General features: G+C 40.5%; 4 protein-coding genes across 5 annotated transcripts; 2 read left to right on the top strand and 2 right to left on the bottom strand.

Annotated features, from left to right (window-relative positions):
* Positions 1-38: 38 nt before the first annotated feature.
* sv2 (synaptic vesicle glycoprotein 2) lies at positions 39-6367 on the bottom strand. Its single transcript, XM_062462766.1, has 14 exons — positions 5726-6367; positions 4866-5054; positions 4356-4448; positions 4104-4265; positions 3632-3794; positions 3406-3527; positions 3158-3321; positions 2814-2894; positions 2591-2677; positions 2341-2429; positions 1990-2117; positions 1523-1618; positions 1286-1445; positions 39-1183 (listed from the first exon to the last, which is right to left on the bottom strand). Exons 2-14 carry the CDS (start codon positions 4960-4962, stop codon positions 1000-1002), a joined length of 1626 nt encoding a protein of 541 aa, XP_062318750.1. The 5' UTR covers positions 4963-5054; positions 5726-6367; the 3' UTR covers positions 39-999.
* Positions 5659-16323, top strand: LOC134021686 (sorting nexin-1-like). 2 transcript variants are annotated; one of them, XM_062462764.1, is made up of 16 exons: positions 5659-5857; positions 7145-7669; positions 7772-8648; positions 8952-9088; positions 9349-9415; positions 9662-9705; positions 9862-10003; positions 10082-10160; positions 10361-10436; positions 10935-11048; positions 12502-12595; positions 12804-13009; positions 13370-13513; positions 14033-14113; positions 14251-14322; positions 14501-16323. In XM_062462764.1, the coding sequence occupies exons 1-16, from the start codon at positions 5732-5734 to the stop codon at positions 14549-14551; spliced, it is 2835 nt and encodes a 944-aa protein (XP_062318748.1). In that variant the 5' UTR covers positions 5659-5731; the 3' UTR covers positions 14552-16323. The 2 variants fall into 2 exon arrangements, with proteins under 2 accessions (XP_062318748.1, XP_062318747.1); XM_062462763.1 differs by having other exon boundaries at positions 5660-5857; positions 7145-8648.
* Positions 16324-17769: 1446 nt separating this feature from the next.
* On the top strand, positions 17770-21987 carry snx22 (sorting nexin 22). The gene is made up of 7 exons (XM_062462785.1): positions 17770-17948; positions 19842-19925; positions 20095-20199; positions 20585-20682; positions 20823-20855; positions 21254-21318; positions 21400-21987. Exons 1-7 carry the CDS (start codon positions 17886-17888, stop codon positions 21534-21536), a joined length of 585 nt encoding a protein of 194 aa, XP_062318769.1. The 5' UTR covers positions 17770-17885; the 3' UTR covers positions 21537-21987.
* ppib (peptidylprolyl isomerase B (cyclophilin B)) lies at positions 21797-24373 on the bottom strand. The gene is made up of 5 exons (XM_062462784.1): positions 24178-24373; positions 23434-23547; positions 23023-23116; positions 22619-22803; positions 21797-22198 (listed from the first exon to the last, which is right to left on the bottom strand). The coding sequence occupies exons 1-5, from the start codon at positions 24310-24312 to the stop codon at positions 22076-22078; spliced, it is 651 nt and encodes a 216-aa protein (XP_062318768.1). The 5' UTR covers positions 24313-24373; the 3' UTR covers positions 21797-22075.
* Between the last annotated feature and the right edge of the window lie 79 nt (positions 24374-24452).

The raw sequence follows: 24452 nt of genomic DNA, 5'->3' as shown, positions 1-24452 counted from the left end.
TGCGCACATAAAACACATTAAAAGACGTTTAAGCATAAAGTGGCTAAGTTTGCATTTATTGTAGGAACTTTAACTATTGTCCAGTGTATACAAAAACACAAAATAGAACAATCATATGTTATACAAAATGTTGGACCACACTTCATAAATTATGAACAATCTTGTGTACACTGTACATAAGTACAGTTGCTTATAGACAAAGTGACTAAGTCACAGCACTTGATGTAATTATGGCATTCATAGATCCTGATCTGAACACAGTGTTTTCTGTGTCGAGGGGTTAAGTCAGAAGACATCTGTCTGATGCATGCTGTACTGACTGCTTTCTTTCACACTTGGACATACAAGACATTCACTAGCATTTTACAAACTTTTCAAATAACAAGTTGTTGGCATGTTAAGATTTGATTGAAAAGTTCTTGTGAACTAGTGGTCTTGATTTCACAACATGTAAAGAAAACTCAAACACAAGTTCCAGATCCTCTTTGGTCTGAAAGTACATATAGTACACAGCTGTACATGAGGTGGTCATAATTTAATATGTAATGTAAAAATATTTCAGCAAGAAATTATTTAAGGTCTGGAAGTTACATTTTCTAAATGTTTCTTTTCACAGAGTTCCAGTGGTGCGATTTGGCCACATACTGTGTGTCAGGATATCATGACTTAACTTGGTATCTTTAGACCAGAGCTGAGAAGCCCTGTTCCTGCAGAACCACAGTACCATCCTTTACATGTTCTTTAGAAACCGCCTGATTCTAATGATTACACCATTGATTGATTAAATCAGGTCAATTACAACAGAGGTCAGAGAAAAATCCCACATGAAAAACCCACCAGATGACCAGAGTAGGACTCCTGCATGCCTTTATGAAGCCTTTAGTGTCACATCTCAAGAATTCCCTCGTACATACACACTACTTTTCTTTAGAAATTCCAGAAATGTTCAGCAAACAGCCTTCTGGTGTCATCTCCTGGTCAGTTCATGTCCCCACCACCCTAGGTGAGCTCTGCTTGCCTGGTCCTGGGAAGGCAGAGAGCGGCTATCCCTCCAACCAGCAGCAGGGCCGACACCAGCAACACAGGAACTGCACAGTTGGTGTCTACCAGCTGGCCAAAGACTACATTACCCATGATGGCTGCAATTCTGCCTACTCCGGTGAAGAAGCCAAGAGCAGAAGACCTGCCAAGAAAGAAATGGCTTGAGCCTCAAGATCGGACTTGACTTATTAGACACACGGTAAAAAAACATCATTATTAGTGGCTGATGGTTAGAAGTTGGTACCTTATGTGCGTGGGGTACAGCTCAGTGCCCACCACATCCAGGGCATTCCAGGCTACCACAGACACTCCACTGAACAGGAAGGACATTAGCAGACTCTGGGTTTTGGTCTTCACTTCATAAATGGCAAACACACTCAGACTGGAGAGCAAGAGACTGCAGGCTAGAACACACACACACATATTCAAATTTCAACTACATTTCTACTTGCTAATATGCAACTGTGTAAAACAAACCTACAAAGTAAGGTCTTTCCTCCAATGGTGTCCATCATAAGAATGGTGAATATGTTTCCTGGCAGGTTAGATGCTGCAGTGATAAATCCCTCCTTGTACACTGTAAGAAGTCACAAATACTTTGTCACCAATAACATCTGATGGATTTAAAGTTTGTGGATCATCTTACATTTGTCCACTACCATCACTCTTAGATAACAGATATTTGAATAACAAAAACACTTTGCATTGGTCAATATTTTAATATTTTTTCCTCAACTGAAGTAATAGTGTGTTTAATTAACCACCTGTTGATTAAATAGCAAATATCTACATATTATGTTCAGAGCAAAAAGATGGGCTAAATATGCAAGGCAACAACAACAAAACCGAGACAGGGTTTGGGTTAGCTGCCTTTTATTTTGACTGGTTCTGCTGTTTGGGTTGGTCAACTGTTGTTTTGACTGGTTGTGCTGTGTTTGGATTATCTACCTGCCGTTTGGACTGGGTAGCAGCTGTGGTTGTTCTGTGTCAGGGAGCGGGAGACATTGGCACAAGGAGAACCTCCATTCTCGATTCTTCTAAACAACTCTGGAAACCACATCCACAGACCATAATACCTACACAGAAGAGGACAGGTCGTATTAATGCATGCTTCACATAACCCATTATGAGGAGTGTTGTTCTTGTAGTCCTCAGCTACCCAAAACTTCCTCTCTTTCTGACTGACCATCAAGTTCAAGATAACTAGAAGTATTATTCTTTTCATTCTTTGGATAATCACAGGACAGAGGTGCTGGGGTTCCTTTTACATAAACGGTTTGACATATTACTGATACTCACCCAAATGAAATGCAGTAAAATATGATGAGCAGGACTGTGCTCCTCTCCCTGAGAGAGGCCTTAAACAGCTGCTGAACTGGACTCAGGGCCTGCAGCAGGCAAGATCAACACAACCTGAAACCTAAACGCTACATAATATCTAGTTTTTGTCTTACAACAGTGAATGTTGTCATTACTCCTTACTGTGTGACCACTTAACCTTTATAATAAACCCAGAGGGTGTGTGTGTGCTGTGCACTTGTGTCCTTACCTTTTTCAGCAGGTTAGACAGAGAACCAGGGCCCTGAGTGTCCAGACTGTTCCTCCTCTGTGGAGGAGGGACTTGGAGCCCAGGTATCTGTGAATATAAGATTTTACAGGTAGGAATGTAAAATATTTGTTCAACTGTAGCCAGGCATGTGATATTCAAAATGTCAAACCCAGACACACACGAAGGTATGTAGTCTGTCCCAAGGATTTATATATAGACTCACTGGGAAGGGTTTGGGACAATGTCGGTTGTTCAGAACAAACATGAACCTAAAGACTCGTAGGGCCTCTGCTTCCTGGCCAGCCTGGGAAAGACAGACCAGATTACTCAACACTTATCCAGGGTCAAAGCTTGACTTCCATCCAAACATAGTTACGTGCAAACATCTATACAGGTATGCTACACATTCTAGCTGTTTTCTACCTAACTATTTTATAAGAAAGAGAACATTGTGTAATGCAATATCAGTACTGCTAGAAGAAGGTTCGTTACTGTGACAAAGAAAAAGAAACGGACAAAGGTGTCAGTTTGAGGAAAGCTGTGCTGTGGCAATGCATCAGGGTGTACCTCCATGAGGAACTTGGGGCTTTCTGGCATGGCCAACCTGAAGATGAGAGCAGACGACAGGCTGGGAACAGAGCACAGCACCACGAAAAGTCTCCAGCTCTGAAAATCCAGCGAGCCCAAAGGAAAATGTGCCCAGCTCCATGGAATAACCAGCCACGCCAGACCTTGAAGAATACGCACACACACGCGTTTGTAAGCTATATGTACACGTGTTCAAAACCCCAGCTGGCAAGGTCTCCACCACACACCTGCTGCCAGGATGTTTCCTGCCATCCAGAAGGTGGCCAGTCCACTGATCATGGCCCCTCTCCTCAAGCGCGGCTGGAACTCAGAGAAGTAGGAGAAGATGACAGGGATGGAACCTCCCACCCTGGAACAACAGGAAAACACCTGATCATAAACAGAGCAGGTATTCACAACGATAGTATAGCTGACACTAATGATCGTAACCACCAACTGTAATGAAATATTTACCCCACACCACTGATGAACCGCAGAATGAGGAATAGCCAGAACCATGGGGCCAGACTAGCCAGTGCCCCAAAAACCCCATTCACAGTCAAAGAGATCACCAAGACTCTCTGGCGCCCCCTCTGGTCAGCAAGGTAACCCCACACATACCCACCAACCATCATTCCTATGAAGGGGAGAAGCAGACATAAGTAGGCTATTGACAATCTCAAAGCCTAAAGGGTACCACTGTTGTAATGAATTTTTTTTAAGTATAACACCTCCAACATCGTTCCTGATAGTGCTGATGAGCTATTCCACACACATGCAAGGTGGTCAGGTTTGCGCTTAAGAGTTAAGGGTTAGTGCTTTGTGTAAGTGCACATTGTAATGGAGTTAAATTACAAACCTGCATCTGTGGACAATTAATCTGAATGAATGACAAATAAATGTGTGGACCCCAAACACATGGACAAGGTGATGCAGAGATCTGTACCTAAAAAGATACTGGAGGTCAACAGACCCATGTCTGAGGAGCTGATCGACAGATCACAACGAGCAGTTGGCAACAGGAAGGAGACACATAAGATCTCAACAGCATCACTGGCGTTGGCCCAGCCACACACCACCAACAGGAGGCCATGAAACAAACCAAAACCTATGACAGGGAAGAGGAGAGATAATTCTGTTTAGGGAGGGTAAACGACAGTGAAAATATGATTTAAAAAACAAAATGTTTTTGCTTTACCTGCTTCCTCGATGGCTTCCTCATATGAAAGTTGTCTGTGTGCACTCTCCACATTAGCAGCATCTTTTGCGCTACTTTCGAAAATAATTTCTCCTAACATGTCATCAAAAACAAAACGTTTACTTTCAGTCAACTAGTTTGTATCTTACCAACAAGAATTCAAGTATTAATGGTAAATGAATGAAATAGCAGAATATTGGGCATTTAATTCAATAAGAATCTTTAGAGACAAATATAAACATCAGTTTCAAGTTTCAAGCAAACTACCCTGACAAGATAAGGTCACTTATGAACTAAGGCCTATAGTTGTTCGCCTAGAGTGTTGCTCTAGCAATTACTAATTATTGATTTCAGCCCAGGTAAGTGATGTTCAGAATTTCTGGTAGCACTGTGTAGTTGTGTGACTGGCAGTATGTGCAGCCCTAATGATCAGATATGACTTTGGGGGATAGCTAGTGATAGCTGGTATGCATGACTGCCTTTGCTAGCTAGCAAGTTAGCTAGAGCTACCTTCGTCGGAGTCGAGGCACGATGGATACAAGTCGCCGAAGAGTAGTGGCTCCCGTGCAGCTGCATCGCCACTCTCTCCATGAATGCGACGAGACATCAATACGTAGATAGTTTGATAGCTAGCAGTCTGATACGTTGGCCACCTATGCTGTGGCAACTTAGTTGTGCATACCAGAACAACCTTAAGATCTTACGGGGAAGAATGCACATGTAAATAACAATCATACAAAATCAAAAGTGAATAGCAGTAGCCTGAATAAATCATATAGTTAGATTATTACATTCATTGCATATTAAGCTAAACGTCCTCGTTTGTACCGCATGATCAGGAGCTATGTTCAAGAGTGTGTTATATTGTTGTGGTATGATGCGTAAGACTAGCTGCCGTCAAGCCAGCACTAGGAGATCTTGAATATTATTATACATTATATGATTAGATAAACAAATACTGATCATCAGCTGGTTACCAAATATTTTTGATAATCATTAATTGCGAAATAGTTGTAATTATATTAGTAATATGAGTTTTTAACACATCAGTAGTATTCTCATAGATTTGAAATGTAAATATTGTTTGTGTGAATGTTGTCGTAGGACTAGTCAGAATGCGACAGGTGCATTCACAGTCTAAGGTAGCCTAGTTTTAACTAAAATACTTCCGCGCCATTGCTTGGAACGTTTGCAGTATGTTATTGTCGCTTTGTTGAAGATGAAAACTGGCCCCTCATAGCTAGCTAAAAATGCATTCTTCATCCCGACTCTGAATGCACCTCTATCCTGACTTCCTTATCCTGTGCTGAAACCTGGCATTTCGCTCCTTGCAACCACAGTCGGTTTCAGCTAATAGCTAGGTTGCTAACCTATGTATGAAGATGGCGACTAGTTCAGAGCGTAGTCCTCCTCCCTTTCCAGAGTCCGAGGATCAAGAACTTGAGACTGAAGAAGTTGGTGCCCAAGACAGTGATGACGGAGAAGACATTTTTCTTGACTCGGTAAGTGTTAGCTAATTTAATTATATGTTCAGCCAGCTAGCAAATTATTAAAACGAATAGTAATAAAGTAGTAGGCTACAGTCTGAGCAATCCAATAATACAGGAAAAGTTAGCTAGCTAGCCACTTCCTAGTAGTACCAGCTCAAGGCCCGCTTGTGAAGAGCTAGTCAGCTAATAAAATCTGCAAGTTAAGCTCGTGACAATGCAGTGTATTTCATTTTTACCAGCCAACTAGCTGGTTAGCCTATCAGTCACTAGGTAACAAGTACGTAGCTAACGTCTGAACTTAAGTTGACTAGCCCTTGCAAGAGCCTAACGTTCTCTGTAGTTTGTCTGCAACAACGTATTATCTGCTGTTGTGTGCTGTTATTTAGCTTGCTGAACTAACCAGCCAGCATTAGAAAGAAGTCTGAACAGCATTAAACCCATAAATTAGGCAACACACTCATAAGTTAACTTGTCCCGTACTCATCTTTTGACCTGTCCTGTTTAGGCTGCTGCAGTACTGTCTTATGATACGTAGCTCTACTGTTGTTTACCTTGCCATATGGGCAGCTGACCTTTTTAACTGATCTCCCCAAAAAATAATAATAATGCTGGGTTCGGCTTGTGTGGAGGGGAGACTTGTGGCTAGGTATGGAATCGAGTCGTTTGCGGGTCATCAAATTGCTGTCTTATACAACCGCCCCCCCTTCCCCCGACAAAAATAAAACGTCAGTCTACACACCAAATAACTCAATTTACAGAGGCAGTGTAAAGTTCTTCAGCCTGTCGGTCTTTCCTAGTTTACTTGTTCTGGCTGTGTTAAAGGCACAGCTGTGTGTTGTGTAAACTGGCAACTAAATCTCAGTTTTAAAAATAGTTTCATGTTCGTACTTAAGTTTGCAGCATACCCAAGTAACCCCTGTCCATTGCTGCTGAAAAGGCTGGCTCAGCCTCCGGTCATGTGAGTGTGGGGCCACCTGCAGCATAACCAGGATGTTTTTCTTAAAATCAACAGTCAAAGTTCAGACGCCAGATTTTATAGTCATTTCCAAATGAAATCTGAAATTGTTTAACACTAACTTTTCGTTACTGAAAACATAGTTCAGTTGATAGAATGTGATTCATACTTTTCTGTATCTCCTTTTCTTTTCATTTAAGTTGTTTTGGAAAGAAAATAGGCCAAAAGTGAGTGTATATACCTGTCTGCAAAAAATCTATAATGTTGTACCAATAGATGCTCACACTTCATATTTCACCGTTAATTGAGAGCCAGATTTTAATCATTTCTTTTTCTATGTACAGAGCAACCCATTGGATGCTGAAAATGATCCTGCAGCAGCAGAAAGTGACATTTTTAAACAACCCAGCAGTTCCATAAAAGACCCAACTATTGACTTGTTCAGTCATGACAAAACCGAGCATGTCAGCCAAATTGAGAATGTTGTCATCAATACACCAGCCAATGACATTATCAGTGATCTCACAGATGCTGTGGGACTATTGAAAGTTGAAACTGAAGAACCAAGTGACAGTGCAGAATCAGAAAGTGACATTGTTGATGTGATCGAAAAACCTGATGAAAAGACAAATGTTATTGAGGTACCAAAAGACAAAATTGAAGAACCAAGTGACATTATAGAATCAAAGAGTGACATTGTTGACTTGTCTGAAGATGTGATCGAAAAACCTGACGAAAAGACAAATGTTATTGAGGTACCAAAAGACAAAATTGAAGAACCAAGTGATATTATAGAATCAGAGAATGACATTGTTGACTTGTCTGAAGATGTGATCGAAAAACCTGACGAAAAGACAAATGTTATTGAGGTACCAAAAGACAAAATTGAAGAACCAAGTGACATTATAGAATCAGAAAGTGACATTGTTGACTTGTCTGAAGATGTGATCGAAAAGACAAATGTTATTGAGGTACCAAAAGACAAAATTGAAGAACCAAGTGACATTATAGAATCAGAAAGTGACATTGTTGACTTGTCTGAAGATGTGATCGAAAAACCTGACGAAAAGACAGGTGTTATTGAGGTAACAAAAGATGAAATTGAAGAACCAAGTGACATTACAGAAGCAGAAAGTGATGTTGCTGAATTGTCTGAGAACATTGAAGGTTTAGTTAAACCACAAATAGGTAACAGTGAACCAGCAATTGACACTGATGACATGCCACAAAATGACATTGACAAGGCAGTCACTGAGGCATTGAGTGGACCCATTTTGAGCATCTTCAGTGATTCATCAATTCAAAAAGAGCCAGCTCCTCAAAATGACCCGCTAGCTGACAACATTCAGGCTACTTCTGTCAGTGAGATCACAGAAGTGAGTATGAACATAGATAATGAGGCCCCAAGAGATCTCTTTGAGGATGACCTCTTTGCTGAACTGTTACTAAAGAACTCTGGCAAGAAACACCCAACTTCCAATACAACAAGGGATTTCTTTGACAATGAATCGAGCAATCTGTTCACTGAACCATTACAAAAGAACCTAATCAAGCCACAGAAAACAAGCTTATTTAATGACCCTGATGAGGAACTTTTCAATGAACCAGTAGGTGGAACTTCAAGGAAATCAGCAAATGTTACAATAAGTGAGGAACCCCCAAAAAAACTTGTTGAGGCTAAAGCTGGTAATATCAGTGGGCCTCTGAGTGATGGCTTTACCGAGGACGCCACTGATATCTTCGCAGAGGAAGGCTTGTCCTCGGTCTCTGCTAACCCTGTCAACAGCAGTAGTGCCAATTCCAAGACCAATGGAGTCCATTCTGATGAGGAAACAGATATATTTGCAGGTTGGTCCTCTTGCCGGTTAGATGTTCTGATCTGTAGAACACAACATGATTCAGTTGGTGTGTGCTGAAGAGGTCTGTCCTTTAACCACTGAACAATTAACAACAGTGCGCTATAACAATACACAACATCTACATAATGAGAAGTGAAAAGCATGCAAATATAAAACAAGTACTTTAACAATCCAACACACATGGGAAGTTCCAGGTTATGTGTGCATTCAGTATAAACCTCCAGAATAGCACAAGTGCAGTTAATGTGTGACTTACATCCTTGTCTTAATTGTGTTCATCTTTTCTCTTCAGAAGCCACAGTGGAGCTGTCTTTGGACAGCCCTCGAGGGGAAAGGAAACAGAAGGAGACGGTGGCACCTACTGTGTCTGCACCCGCCGTCTTTGCCACAGCCAGTGTGCCCAAACCACAGTCCACTGCCCAGGAGGAGGTATTGAACCTTGATGAGCTTTTATATTTTTATTTGCCTTGAATGTTTTTATATCATCTGTGTTTGATTGGCATCTTGTTAGCTTTTCTAGCCTGAGGTTTTGGAACTAAAGTTGTCTTTTGTGTACGTATTAGTAGCTCTTAATAAATAAATACATTTGATACAAATCATAAGATGTGCACAGGGTATGCAATAAAACCGTCTGTAAATTAAGATACTTTTATATGCAAACCTTTTGGCATTTATTTTTTTTCTCACAGTTGGAGGAGGAGGAAAGTGAAGACAAATTTGAGATTAATATCTCTATAACAAACCCAGAGAAAGTGGGTAAGATCAATAAGTAGTCTATGTCTTTGAGCTCTCTCTTGGTGAATATGCAGCTTTGGCCATAAAATTGGAGAACATATTTATTTTAAATGATCTCTAAATGTTTTGGATGTACACAAGGGTAGTAATCGTTGGTAGGTACTTAATTAATCCCATGGAAAAAAAATCAAGAAATATGCACATTAACAAAGGTCTATCTACACCTGTCTTTCAACCAGGTTTCAATTATTTTCTGTTATTTTACAGGAGATGGCATGAATGCATACATGGGATACAAAGTATCCACCCAGGTAAACCTTAATAGCTCCAATAGTTATTAGATTAATACTGTTTCATACCGAAATTAATTGTGTTAGGGATTTTAATTTAACCATTTAACATTTCCTGTTAGTTTGTTGAAGATATATTCCAGGATTGGAGGTCACAACTCTTGTTTTCTTCTCCAGACCACCCTTCCCATGTTCCGCAGCAAGACGTTCACAGTCCGTAGGCGCTTCAGTGACTTCCTGGGCCTGTATGAGAAGCTCTCTGAGAAGCATGCCCACAACGGCTTCATTGTGCCCCCACCCCCAGAGAAGAGCATCCTGGGTGAGGGGGGAACCATCTCTGTAGGATGTTCCAGTTGAAACATGTCCGTCTTCTGATGGTCCTGACTTGTGTCTTCAGGCATGACGAAGGTGAAGGTGGGGAAAGAGGACCCTTCATCCGCTGAGTTTGTGGAGAGGAGGAGAGCGGCTCTGGAGAGGTAGGGCCTTCTCAACAACCCCTGTTTTTTTTCTCTAAATTTACCACATCCTAAGGAAGCCTGTAGCTTCACCTTGATTACAGCCATTGTGGACCTTTTTATTGTTTTGTTTTTTTAATGTGTTGTGTGGGGATACAAAGAATGGTCCTTCATTGGTTATCTGGGTGAAATCTTGTAATTGTTATTTTGTCACCTGTCAGGTATCTGCAGCGGGTAGTTTACCACCCATCTTTGCTGCAGGACCCTGATGTCAGAGAGTTCTTGGAGAGGGAGGAGGTAAGTGATGCAAATTTTCGTGCTAAGGCAAGTTTGGGTACAGGTTTGCATCACTTGGTCCATAAAAGTGAGATTGTGTTAATTGTGTTGTCCATTTTAAATTGTCGTTGAGATTATTTGGGGGAAATTTGTTCAGTCCCTCCAAACTAAAGAAGTGTTTAGGTCAGGAGAAGTCTTTATAAAATTAGACTACCAAAATGAGTTTGGTGATCCCAGAACTGGGAGCGGTGAGAATGAGCAGGTGATCTGAAACCTGTCATGTTTACTTAACTAGGGCTGTCAGTTGAACACATTTCTATTTACAGTTAAGGCTTGGGCAACATATAAGAGAACCTGTCCCTCTTCCTCATTCAATCATTTCTGAATATCATCATAAAACACATTTACTATGAGGACTCATCAGGTTTGTGGATAACTCACAGGCCACTTCTTGGTACATTACAAAATCAGTTGAGTAGCCAGCAGAGACATAATAAGCGTATATATTTGTGTTGGAAGTTGCCCAGAGCTGTGAGCACCCAAGCTCTGAGCGGTGCTGGATTCCTTAAGATGATCTCTAAGGCCACTGACGCTGTCAGTAAGATGACCATCAAGATGAACGAATCAGATGTTGTGAGTATTCCTTTTCAAAGATCAAGGTGATATGTAGCCTAATTGTGTTTTAATTGAATTTTGTGTACTGGTACATGAAGGGAACAATCATTAAGAGCTCCCAGGACTTTGAACATAAACACATTTGGTGTGCTTGCTTAGGAATAAGCTATAGGTTATCATACGACGAGTGATTCATTTGCTCAGTCATTAATGAGGGTACATGGGAGTAGTGGTTTAAACGGGGACATTTTTGTAAATTTACAAGGAAGATATTGTTATAATTGATACTGCATAATTCAAACAAAAGCCCTTATTGCTGATCCCTGCCCTACATACTAAAACACAGTATATCTGTTAAGAACAAAACGGTGCATCTGTTAAGAGGTTGGTCTGTCTTGGTTGTGCTGCAGTGGTTTGAGAGGTTGGTCCGTCTTGGTTGCAGTGATTTGAGATGTTGGTCTGTCTTGGTTGCAGTGGTTTGAGAAGTTGGTCTGTCTTGGTTGCAGTGATTTGAGATGTTGGTCTGTCTTGGTTGCAGGGATTTGAGATGTTGGTCTGTCTTGGTTGCAGTGGTTTGAGAGGTTGGTCTGTCTTGGTTGTGCTGCAGTGGTTTGAGAGGTTGGTCCGTCTTGGTTGCAGTGATTTGAGATGTTGGTCTGTCTTGGTTGCAGTGGTTTGAGAAGTTGGTCTGTCTTGGTTGCAGTGATTTGAGATGTTGGTCTGTCTTTGTTGCAGGGATTTGAGATGTTGGTCTGTCTTGGTTGCAGTGGTTTGAGAGGTTGGTCTGTCTTGGTTGCAGGGATTTGAGATGTTGGTCTGTCTTGGTTGCAGTGGTTTGAGAGGTTGGTCTGTCTTGGTTGCAGGGATTTGAGATGTTGGTCTGTCTTGGTTGCAGTGGTTTGAGAGGTTGGTCTGTCTTGGTTGCAGTGGTTTGAGAGGTTGGTCTGTCTTGGTTGCAGTGGTTTGAGATGTTGGTCTGTCTTGGTTGCAGTGGTTTGAGAGGTTGGTCTGTCTTGGTTGCAGTGGTTTGAGAGGTTGGTCTGTCTTGGTTGCAGGGATTTGAGATGTTGGTCTGTCTTGGTTGCAGTGGTTTGAGAGGTTGGTCTGTCTTGGTTGCAGGGATTTGAGATGTTGGTCTGTCTTGGTTGCAGTGGTTTGAGAGGTTGGTCTGTCTTGGTTGCAGTGGTTTGAGAGGTTGGTCTGTCTTGGTTGCAGTGGTTTGAGATGTTGGTCTGTCTTGGTTGCAGTGGTTTGAGAGGTTGGTCTGTCTTGGTTGCAGTGGTTTGAGAGGTTGGTCTGTCTTGGTTGCAGGGATTTGAGATGTTGGTCTGTCTTGGTTGCAGTGGTTTGAGATGTTGGTCTGTCTTGGTTGCAGTGGTTTGAGATGTTGGTCTGTCTTGGTTGCAGTGGTTTGAGAGGTTGGTCTGTCTTGGTTGCAGTGGTTTGAGAGGTTGGTCTGTCTTGGTTGCAGTGGTTTGAGGAGAAGCTGCAGGAGGTGGAGAGTGAGGACCAGCAGCTGAGGAAGCTCCTTGTCATGGTGGAGTCTCTGGTTAACCACAGGAAAGGTTAGTCATTCATCAACTCCATTTACGTGTTTGTGATTTCTATAGGAGGGGGTGTTCTATGCAGGGGAGTGGTCATGGGGGGGGACAGTCCAATCATATTGAGGGGATGAAGGGGCTATAGTCTGCTCACCTGACAGGAAATGACTCCAAGTGGAACAAGTGTGTTCCTCTATTCATACAAATCTTCTCTTGTGTCCTCATGCCTCAGAGCTGTCTGTGAACACGGCTGGCTTTGCCAAGAGCGTGGCCATGCTGGGCAGCTCTGAGGACAACACGGCTCTGTCCCGCGCCCTCTCTCAGCTGGCTGAGGTGGAGGACAAGGTGGAGCAGCTCCACCAGGATCAGGCCTCCAACGACTCGTTTGGCTTCGCAGAGATGCTAGCCGACTACATCCGTCTGCTAGGCTCTGTCAGGGTAAAGACAAACTACAAACAGCACACCAGTGTCCCAGTGCAATTCCTGATCAGTTAAAGCTAATATTGCTGCATTGCTTTAGGTGAGGGTGACAGATGTCGTAACCATAGAGATTAAAACAAGAACAATATAGAAACATTTTCCTGCCTTGATGTGAAGTAGGACTGACCCTTGTTACAGTGCAGTTAGCAGGCAGTTTCACCTGTGAAGTAGGACTGCTCTCTTGTTACAGTGCAGTTTCACCTGTGAAATAGGTCTGCTCTCTTGTTACAGTGCAGTTAGCAGGCAGTTTCACCTGTGAAATAGGTCTGCTCTCTTGTTACAGTGCAGTTAGCAGGCAGTTTCACCTGTGTCCCACAGGCATCTTTTGATCAGCGAATGAAAGTGTGGCAACGCTGGCAGGATGCTCAAAACATGCTGCAGAAGAAGCGTGAGACTGAAGCCAAGCTCCTGTGGGCCAACAAACCCGACAAGCTGCAGCAGGCCAAGGAAGAGATCTCAGAGGTACAAAGCAGATATCCTACCGGTTCTTAGTCATTCAAAAGGTAGATTTATGCGAAGGTCAAAAACCAGACACAAAGCACTATAATAGGTAAAGGCACAAACGGAAATAAAGATGACATTCACTATTACAGAGCCGACTGCAATTTACTGGATTAACAAAGGAAAACATGTTGTCTGCATTATAAACTCCACTTTGTTGCATAGTAAGTAGTAGCTCAGATGAAAATGTTGCTGAGTCATCCAGAAATGAGTCGAGAGTATTTCCTACATCTTGATTTACAAGCACGACCCCTGAACAGTATTCAGGACCTTATCTACAAACACACACAGCATGGCACTGCTGAAGGTCAAATCTCAAGACCTACAGTCTTTGCATATGTTCTACATGTGATGATAGGACAAAACCCAGATGAGGACTGTACGAGGGGAGGGGGAGAAAGTAAGACAGAAAGGGAGAGAATGTGGCCGTCATGTTTTCATGAGATGAAAACTCATAGTTCACTACTTGTTTTTTTACAGTGGGAAGCCAAGGTGACGCAGTACGAGAGAGACTTTGACAGAGTGTCTGCTACTGTCCGCAAGGAAGTCCTCCGCTTTGAGGTACAACTCCAACGATTACATTTTTCTGCGTTTCTTTGTTGCCTGGGTGGAAGAAATATGAAGTACCAATAGTCCTTATTTATCTTTTTAGTAAGTAATCGCAAATGTAGTATTTTCCATGTATTTTTATTTTGCAGAAAGAGAAGGCCAGAGATTTCAAAAGACTGATTGTCAAATATCTGGAGTCTCTTCTTACGTCTCAGCAACAGGTGACTTCCTGCTCATTGTCATAAACAAAATAAAAATTTAATAATAATCCTAACTTCGGTTGGAGAAGAAAAAAAAAACCCTGTAAGGATGGATGTAATGCAGTGAACATCTCCAGCCGAGCTTGGGAACATCAGGATGTAATATAACCCTTAAAATGTTTTCTCTTCTTTGTTTTAGTTGATAAAGTACTGGGAGGCGTTCCTGCCAGAGGCGAAAGCGATTGCATGATTTGGCCTTTTTCCAGACTTTTAGAAGGAAGTTTAAACAACACAGGAGGTTGCCTTTTTCATACACTTGACCTCTCTTCTATAAACCAAGGATGGAACCTGAGGATGTTCTGGAAAGGGAAAATTATATTACAATCAAGTTTTTAATCACCCAAAAAATATATAGAACTCTTCACTAATTGTTGTATTAATAATTGTATATTTTTCATTTAACTTGCCACATATATTTTCTTATTGGATAAACAAATATTAAGCTCTTGTGCGATGGGTGTGGATACGTCTGGTTGCAAGGTGTTTATATGTCTTTATAAATGTAGTGAATGATTACACAAGTCCGTTTTTTCCGGGTTTAGGGCGTTGCTCGATCCAGAGATCTTACACATCTGCCGTGAATATTGTTTACATCTAGGTTATCTCGTCAAACAGATGTACAAAGTGTGTGGAGGTTTCAAATGGGACCTAATCTAAATATCAAGCTCTTTATGGAGCACTGATTTTGAAAGTACTTCTTAAAAAAAAGATCTGAAGGTTCAACCCCATGAACACAGTGCAACACAATACACTTCTGAGTTTATATGTTGGGTGTGAAAATGGTTGCCATGCATCAAGCATTGGTCATGTTCCAAGTCTTTCCAGTGGATGGGTGGAGAGAGGACTGTTAGTCTGGAGTCATTAGATGTCTGAACTTTTCATATATTTAGTAGGTGCTGATGCCTGAAGCCATTTGGCATCATTTGAGAGACATAACAAATATAGATATGCTGTTCCACGTTGAGTTAAATCCAGACTGTTTTTGATATGATTAATATCACTGTTCAGTGTTAACACAAGTTTCACATTAAACAGCCCCACAGATAACACAGCCACCATCCAGAACAGTTTGAATGCAGTTGTGGAAGAACTTACAAAAACAATATAGTTGTCAACACAACTCCATAGTTGTTCAAAATACCTCACCTCCAACACACACACACCCTCTTCACTGCATTCAAAACACAATAGGTGGAAAGCAGGAAAGTCCTGTGTGGATTTTGTCATTTCTATAGCCTCTTTTTCGCTAATATATGTCTTGCTTTTTAAAGTATTCTTCCTTTGCATCGCCATGCGGCCCAACCCTTTACTTTATTGTTTTTGGAGTCTTCTATCTGTAACACATTGTTAGCCCTGGTTTACCAAGTAATGCATTTCCTTTTTAAAGATGTAGGCCATTGTTGATTAGCCACTTGACTTTTCCAAATACGGACGGCTAACTCAAAATATAATGACAAATTATTTGATCCTCATTTGATCAAACAACCACCTATAAGGCTCAGAGCCAAGGATTACAACTATTATTATGATTTCACAAAGAATGCAAACTTATAGAAAATATGGATATAGAGTTCTACCATACTGTACATGTACAGGTTGTTGACTTAGTATAAATATATTTCTTATAGTTGTAGCTTACGGATGGGTTCAAAACATGTCTCTTACAGAGAGCCAACCAGTCACCAGGTGAACTGAACTGACTCTAAAATCACAGTTGATCTAAAACCCACTCTGGTGTAGTGACCTCCAGATATTCAATCAGAGGCTCACCTACGACTGAAATTGTATTGAACGTTACAGTCTGTAAAATCACAATGTTTTCATAAATTGACAAAGTGGGAGATTAGACGCAACAAAAAGCTAGCAGCTCTGTATCTAAGGTCAGATGATAATTTTTTTTACTTTTCACAATGACACTGCCAATATTGCTTAAAATAAAATATAATTTGTAGTTCAACTCTCTTTGGTCCCTTCTGGTGTTTATTCAACTTGACAATGTGAGGTTACCTGCATAAGTACACACATCCTTCACTCAAGTAGAAGTACAGATACTATTGTTTAAAAAGACTGGTAAAAGTTGAAGTACTGACTACCCTTTTTCACTCAAGTTAAAGTAAAGAAGTGTGGGCTCTGACATATACTTAAGTAAAAAGTACCCATTACTACTACATGTTTTAGTGTCACACTGGTAACTGGACCTCACATCATAATAATACATTAATACAAAAAGACACTATAGACATGCAGCGCATTCGCCAGGAATCCTTTATGACCCCGACAATTTCGAACATCTCCCTCATATATGGCCATGGATGATCAGGAATGTCTCTATTCTCAGTCATGTCGACATTGCTAACTCCCTCTGTCTCATCCATAACGTACCATTAAAATAAAAAACACTTTTCTAAAGTAGCTATTACTATGTAAGGTAATGTATGAAGAAAAAAAGAAAACACTTTTTTTTTCACGCACAGTGAGAGGAGAGAGATCATGCCACCAAATACAGAATAAAACTAAAGTAACGAGTCTGGCTTGAAAAAGTAAGAAGTAGAAAGTACAGATATTTGTGTAAAAAATATATGGAGTGAAAGTAAAAAATTCTGAAATAACGTACTGATACCAGAAAAACCTACTGAAGTACTTCACTACTTTCTCAGCATCAATGTAACAGTGTAATCAGTGTCATGATAGTGTAATAACGTAATAACAGTGTAATAATGTAATAAGTGTAACAGTAATAACATTAACAGAGTAAAAAAAACTAAAGTGTAGTAACAGTGTAATAACAACATAATAAATGTGTAATAGCAGTGTAAAACCTGTGTAACAACAATGTAATAAGTGTACAAAGTGTAATCGTGTGATAAGGGTAGTATTTGTACTTTGTTACATCCCATCTCTGATAACTTCTCATATTATGAGAAGAATGTGTTTCCATTAAGATTTATTTGAGGAAAAAAATGTTTTTTGAACATGGAAGATCTTATTTCAGTAACATTCACCTCGTGGTTTAGGCTACTTTAAGAAGTGAAACCATCTCGGTTGCTTATGGAAGTCAACTAGATCAGAAAGTAGCCTGGGCTACATAATACTTTTACAGTTGTAGCTCAGAACTCCAGTCTAAATTAGGCTACATTTAGCCTAATTAATTAGTAAATTAACTGAACTATGATTCAGATCCCGTCTACCCATCAAATCAAAAATAATTCGGACTCAAGACAAGAGTCAAAATATCACTTTAGACTCAGTTTGTTTCACAATCGAATAGCCAAAATTTCAGTGATGTGGAATCAATATAACGAATCTGCATTTATTCATTAACCCAGAATCATAGTTTAAATTAAGACATTTCTCTTCGTTCCCAGTTTGAGCTTCCCTTAAATAGGTTTATTCTAGCCAATTAAGAGAAGTGAGAGAGGGCTGCAACAGGAGGAGTACACGCGAGTGCACAGTCGCCTACAGTCAACGGAACCTTTTGGTATCTGCATGTGTGAAGCATAAAGCTGATCCCCAAAATATCACCTATGATTGGAATATTGATTCCATCGCTCGAGAAGGAGGTCGACGAGTCGGGAAAGTTAAGAAAGGTAAGAATAATTGTGCGATTTATTCTTACTAGCCTATACCTCGACAAACACATTTTCTAATCAGGTAACATTACGAACAGATCACACCTTTTTTTCACATAAATGAAGTCGCTGCTATAGCAAAGACTTCATTTATGTGAAAAAAAGAAAGCGTGCACATTTAAATTAAGGGAAAGCCTGTTTCATCGACTTTTTGATGGATTTTTATGTATTTAAATAGACCTACACGATTAATTGGACCCCTTTATTCAAACATACGGTGTACAAACAAGTCAACTAGGAAGTGGGTTAGCCCGTACCGTTTTCCATTAGGCAACGGGAGGGAAAGCTGTCGAATACTGTCGAATAGACAACAGTTGAACGACTACATAGCAGACAACAGTGTAGCCTAAATCAAACTAAACGTGTTTGTTACAGGCTATAACATCAAAGCAAACATATGAGGGTCTTATTTGTCTGCAATAATTGCCTATAGGCTATTCTACTGTTTCACCTGGTCCAGTCGACGATAATACACCTTCTACCTGTTGAGGCAAATTTGCCTAATGCTTTGACGCTAGTAATTTCCATTTTCCATATCAATTTCCATTGATATTTTCCGAGCAGATTTTGTAGGCTACAGTAAACAATTAGCCAACTTTGAGTCACTACAGTAGATACTTTAGATTTTTTTAAATCATGCTTAAGACGTGCAATTTAATCGGTAAAATGAAACCGGGTATCCGAAATCAGTTTAATAACTTGAAAACCACTGTTGTAGGCTATATAATTGTATCACATCGAGTGTGAAGAAGCCGCAAAATGGAAATTCATGTAACATAATCCACAACTTTTCACCAGAAAAACCTGACTTGATGCATTTCTCAATATTACCAATTAATGAAGCCAGTATTGATGCAGTATCAATTCATGTTTTTATATCTTTCATGTCCAATATTTCTGGAAAAACAGTTATAGAGGGTGTGACGTTTCCAACCGAACTAAAATATCACCTGCAGTCGTCGTTATTTGCCACAGTGACTCAAACTAGCTGAAATAATGTACGGTATGCAAACATTTTAGAATTGTGCTGTTTCAGTTTTTGTATACAATAATAAATGCACTCCAGATAAATAGACATCTGGTGTAATTTCTCAATGAAATTATTTTAGACATTTTTGTATCTATAAACTTAATTGAAATCATATATTGTTAACGTATTTGCAGTACAAAAGAGCCTATGTACATTTTACAAATGTTTGTCATAAATAATAGTCTGTATATATACATATAAAGCCATTCGATGCATTTATTGTGAATATCTCATCTGTTCCCTAAGTATTCAACTTGAATCTGTCTGCATTCCCTAGGCCAGTGTCTAAAACCGACATGTGATCTAGCTGACATTCCTCTGGGCCAACAACCCAGTTAGTCTAAAGGGTAATGTGTTTCCTTGGAAACTGCAAAATGTTGAAGGCAGCAAACTCTATAAGCACTGATATGATAATGGTGTGCTTTAAGAGCGTGATCTGTCCTGGTCTAGAGCCATAACATTTACTCTTAACATTTTTGATGGAGAACTGCACTTTCTGTCACATAGGACCTCTTTTCAAAAAGTCTGTCATGTAAACACCATATGCAGATAGTCAGTTTAGCACATCCCTGATCAAATGTTTTATATTAAATTGTACTATGAAGACAAAATGATTCTACGAGTAACTGTTTTCTCTCAACTTGTGGACAAACAAAATGATTTGTGTTCTTCCAGAAGGTTCTGTCTATTGAGGTGGACCAGCTGTTGAGCTGTCACTGTTAATAGGTCAGAGTGAACTGTGCTAGATTGAATTTATATTGAGTGTTGACATGAAATGCATCGTAAAACCAAGCAAACCCTAGTCACTCCACTGTTCACAGCTTTTCCGAGTTGAGATCTTGTTCAATGGCAGGAAACACTTTGTGCTGAGAAGACACAGTGAATTCCAGAACTTGCACAGAAAGGTAAGACATGTGACTTGGCTTCTCATAAGGAGACAAACTCTGGTTTTAAATAGAAACATCCCTCATAGAATAAAACAAAAGCTGCTCTTGAATTAAAATTAGTCAGCTGCTTTGAATTGCAAAATAATACAAGTCCTGTATTATTCTGTATTAACAAATGTTTGTGTAGCTGAGGAAGATCGTACCAACCCCAGACTTCCCTAGTAAGAGACACCCTCATTTAAGAACTAAACCTTTGGAACAGAGAAGGCAGGAACTGGAAGACTACATTCAGGTATGGAACATGGATTACAATTTAGTTTCGGTTTTAAACAGTTGAAATCACTCATTAACACATTTATTTTGATGCTATTAAAACACTGAACAATTAAATGGACAGGAATGTAAAATGTGTTAAAATTAATCAGAAAATTAAGCTTTATATGGGTTAATATTGGGTGAACTCCCTGTGCAGTAATTCATTGCAGTAAAATAATAATTGGAATATACATTTTATAAGCTTTATACTTGCCTTGCAATTTCAACTTGTGATCCACTGCACACACATTTCTTCTTAAAGCAGATACCTAATCTGCCTTAATTCAGTTGCATATTTTGTATAATGAAGAGTATAGTTTGGTTAGATGTCCCATTCTGTACTGACACTGACCTCTGTGTAGGAGATCTTCTACCAAAATGATGAAGTTCCCCAGATTGTACTTGATTTTCTGGATATCAAACACTTCCATTCAGGGAGCAAGCTGAGCCTAAGCCTTGAGTATGTCTCCTCCTAGTGACAACCACACTACTGTCACACGACTGTCAGATGAAACACTGTGCCCATTCCCTCCGCTCTTACATTACCTGACCATATCGAGGCTAATCAACACATACAATACATTACTCCTTTCATTGCAGGTCACTGGACAATATGGGTCCTCAGAGCTACAGGTGAGCTCTGACTTTATATATGATCCTATAGATACAAGTAATCTCACTAATTACCCAGTCACGCATTTTGTCTAGTTTGGCCATGTTGAAATTGACTGTTATTTTATCCCCATTATGAAGTGTTTGTAGGCACTGGCAAGTTTCTTTGCAACAGAACTGTGATGCATTTTGGCTTGTTGGATCGATTCCTTCCAGATGTAGTTATTATAAAATATGCTCTGGCCCATATATGAACACTGACAAAACACCTCTTCTGTCCCAACTGTTTATTTGTATTAATCTATGGATCGCACAGATGTTAATGTATGCATTGGTCCCATGAGCTCTATAGTTATAGTCCCATAGTGTAGAAATGAAACCAGAATTCAATTTAAACACACTTCTCCTTCATCCCTTAGCTGTCAGCTGCAACATCAGGTGCTTGGATTCTGCAAGGATCCCTATCTTAAAGTCTCTGCCTCAGGTATGACAGCCTCTAAATGCTTACCCAATTAAATCCAAAAGATGCATTTTATTTTTCCAAATCTTTGTTCCCCTTTAACAGACCTTCCTGATATTGTTGCGGATGGAGTCCTCCAGGGCTTGTACCACAGAAACATCCGGGTCAGCTTCACAGCCAACACCAGCCCTCCAGCCCAGCCCCAGCCCTCCAGACTAGACCCTCCTGGTGCCTGTATTTGACTAGAAGCTCCAGCTCTTTCAGCACTGTACCAAGGGACAGCATAATTTTGCATACAAATTTTCAGAAGTGAATTGAACAAATGTTGGTGCCTTGTACTTGCCAAATTAGTAAATGTCATGTTAGGGTTATTCTATAATGACATTCTCATTGGGATGAATGGTTGTCCTCAATTACTAGACCTTGTATGGAACAAAATGTTACCCCCTCAGTGAAAACTTGAACTGCTTGAAATTGAAAAAGGAAACTGTCCACACCCCACTAACAAAAATCTGAATCTTTTAATAAAGATCCCTTATAAAATAACCACACAAAAGCTGAGTGACTTGATGGAATGCCTTAATGGAAATGGGCCCAGTGCACCATCTTGTGGTCTGGCGTTGTCATGGCCCCCACAGGCCACCTCCACCAGAGGAGGCAGCCTGTGGGACCAGAGGGCTCACAAAGAAAAGACTGAAATAAACAAGGTGTCATTTGTTTCCAACCCCCCCCCCCCCCCCCCCCTCTCAGTCCTGTTTTCTGGGTGGACTCACTAGGAGTACTACTCTTTGGCGATGGCAAATGGCTTTTCCACTGCTATCGTGCCAGAGTCATGGATGGTGACATCTTTAAGAGGCTTGTCCCGGCCGTCTGTCTTTGTGGCTTCGATCTTCTTCACCACATCCTGTGGATGAGGCATGTTAGGATCCACACATGATTGTTTGTTTTCCATAGTAAACATAAGACTTAAAGACCAACTCTGGAGACTGATTCTGAAATGCAGCAAACTCAGTCATCTTGTTTTGGGATTTGGTTTCTGAATGAGTCAGTATGTCTGGGCAGTTTCTAATAAGCTTTTGCATAACTGCCCAAGAGGATTTACCCATAATTGTTCCGATAGAACTACTTGTTAGTTATCAATCTAGTATCACAGACCATTCATCTAAGTGACACTGTACATCATCTTGACATTCTGCTTGAATAGTTGTTGAAAAAAAGACAGATGATTAAGCTAATACAGTGAAGTGAAAGCCAACATCTTTCCAAAAGTTGTAATTTACAGTTGTTCGGGGTGAGCCTCTTAATGTGTGCAGATAAGACTCACCATGCCCTCCAGAATTTTGCCAAAGACCACGTGTTTCCCATCCAGCCACGGTGTCTGAATGGTGGTAATGAAGAACTGAGAGCCATTGGTATCTTTCCCAGCATTGGCCATACTCAGCCAGCCAGGGCCATAATGCTTCAGCTTGAAGTTCTCATCAGGGAATCGGTCTCCGTAGATGCTCTTGCCTACGAAAAAGGGCCAATGTTAACAGTTCATACAATTGCAATTGTTGTGGTACTTTGCACACCAACAGCCCACATTGTGTCATCTTGGATTCAAAGTGCTGTGTTTTTTAATTTTTATATCACAACAACAAAAAAACTTGTTTGGTACTCATTGAAGACTTACATGCACTAAGTACCCACCACTGTCAGACATATTTTAAATGTCTGTGCTGAGATTACCTCCAGTGCCATCTCCACGGGTGAAATCTCCACCCTGAATCATGAAGTCCTTGATAACTCGGTGGAATTTGCTGCCCTTAAAGCCAAATCCTTTCTGTTTAGGTGGGATGGATAAATACAGAATGTCAGTAATTGTCAGATCGTCAAAAGGACACATTCAGTTACATCAACAAAAAGTTAAACAAAACTTTGGGGGGCAAAATCTCTTAATTGGAAGAGATGCTGCAGTGGCTGTGATACATCATATTGAATGACCAAAAAGTGTTAACAAGATTACCCTTTCAATTATATCAAGCTTAAACAAAATATACAAATCCGTTCCTTGTGTAATTTTCGAATAAATCTGGTGCATAACCCATAACGCTACACGTTTTTGGGGGGTTAACTGCACCAGTGAGATCAAACGCCTACCTCTCCAGTCGCCAAGGCCATGAAGTTCTCGGCCGTTTTGGGAACAGTCTTCCCAAACAAACCGATAACAATTCGCCCAACATCCTCGTCTCCAATTCGGATGTCAAAATAAACCTGCAGGGTAGAGGTTCATACATCACTGCTGTCTGAGCAGACACGACAAATGGTCAAATATCAAATCATTCAATATAAAAAAGGAAACACGCTAACTATTCAAGCTTAAAGAGGCTGTCAGCCACCATCTTTCCCAACGTGGCGGAAATGGTAACTAGGGAGGCAGGAAATGCAGGCCCAGCTTTCTACAAAGCTAGTCGACGTGGCCATACTAGCTGTGTTGCTAAATAGCATCTTATTGTCCGGTACACCAATGCTCTGTTGTGGTACTAACCACAATGGCTTAACATTAAGTTAAGTTAAATTACGTTGCATCACATTGTGTTCAGGAAATATGTAGTTAAAATGGCATGCTATGCAATTTAAAGGATGTCACATTTCGAATTCGATAATTTATAGGTTTGGTCGCACTCTCCTACTCCTGGCACTAGTATTGCATATTACCAGCTGATAGTTTTGTTCCATGCTCCATGCAAACGACGTTCTGTTAAAGTTGCCAAAAACTGATCTGATCGTCATTGGTTTCGACAGGTAACCTAATTGCCAAGCCAACAATGTATAACTATGGCAGGGAAGATAGCTAACGTAGCTAGGCTAGCTTAGTTGCCTCGCAATGCAGGCTTCGCTTACCTTGGCCGATACTTTAGGCCCTTTCTTTTTCTCGTCAGCGTCTGAACCGCTGGGAAACAGCAGAAAAACCACTGATCCCACTATAATTGTGACTGCCACTAGAAACTTCATCCTCTTCTCGTAGATACGAACCATGAACCAGTGAAAATGTAGCCGTGGCGGCTGACCTATATGTGCCGGGGAGAAAAGTGGATATCCGGGGAGGAGACCGTAGTTTGCTATGTGAGCTTGACCACGCCCATTCCAAACATGCAGCTCATCGCAGGAGACGAATT

The sequence above is a fragment of the Osmerus eperlanus genome, chromosome 5 (genome assembly GCF_963692335.1).
Source record: "Osmerus eperlanus chromosome 5, fOsmEpe2.1, whole genome shotgun sequence".
Classification (NCBI taxonomy): Eukaryota; Metazoa; Chordata; class Actinopteri; order Osmeriformes; family Osmeridae; genus Osmerus; species Osmerus eperlanus.
Note: the sequence above shows the minus strand (reverse complement) of the source record. Positions and strands in the feature narration are given on the sequence as shown.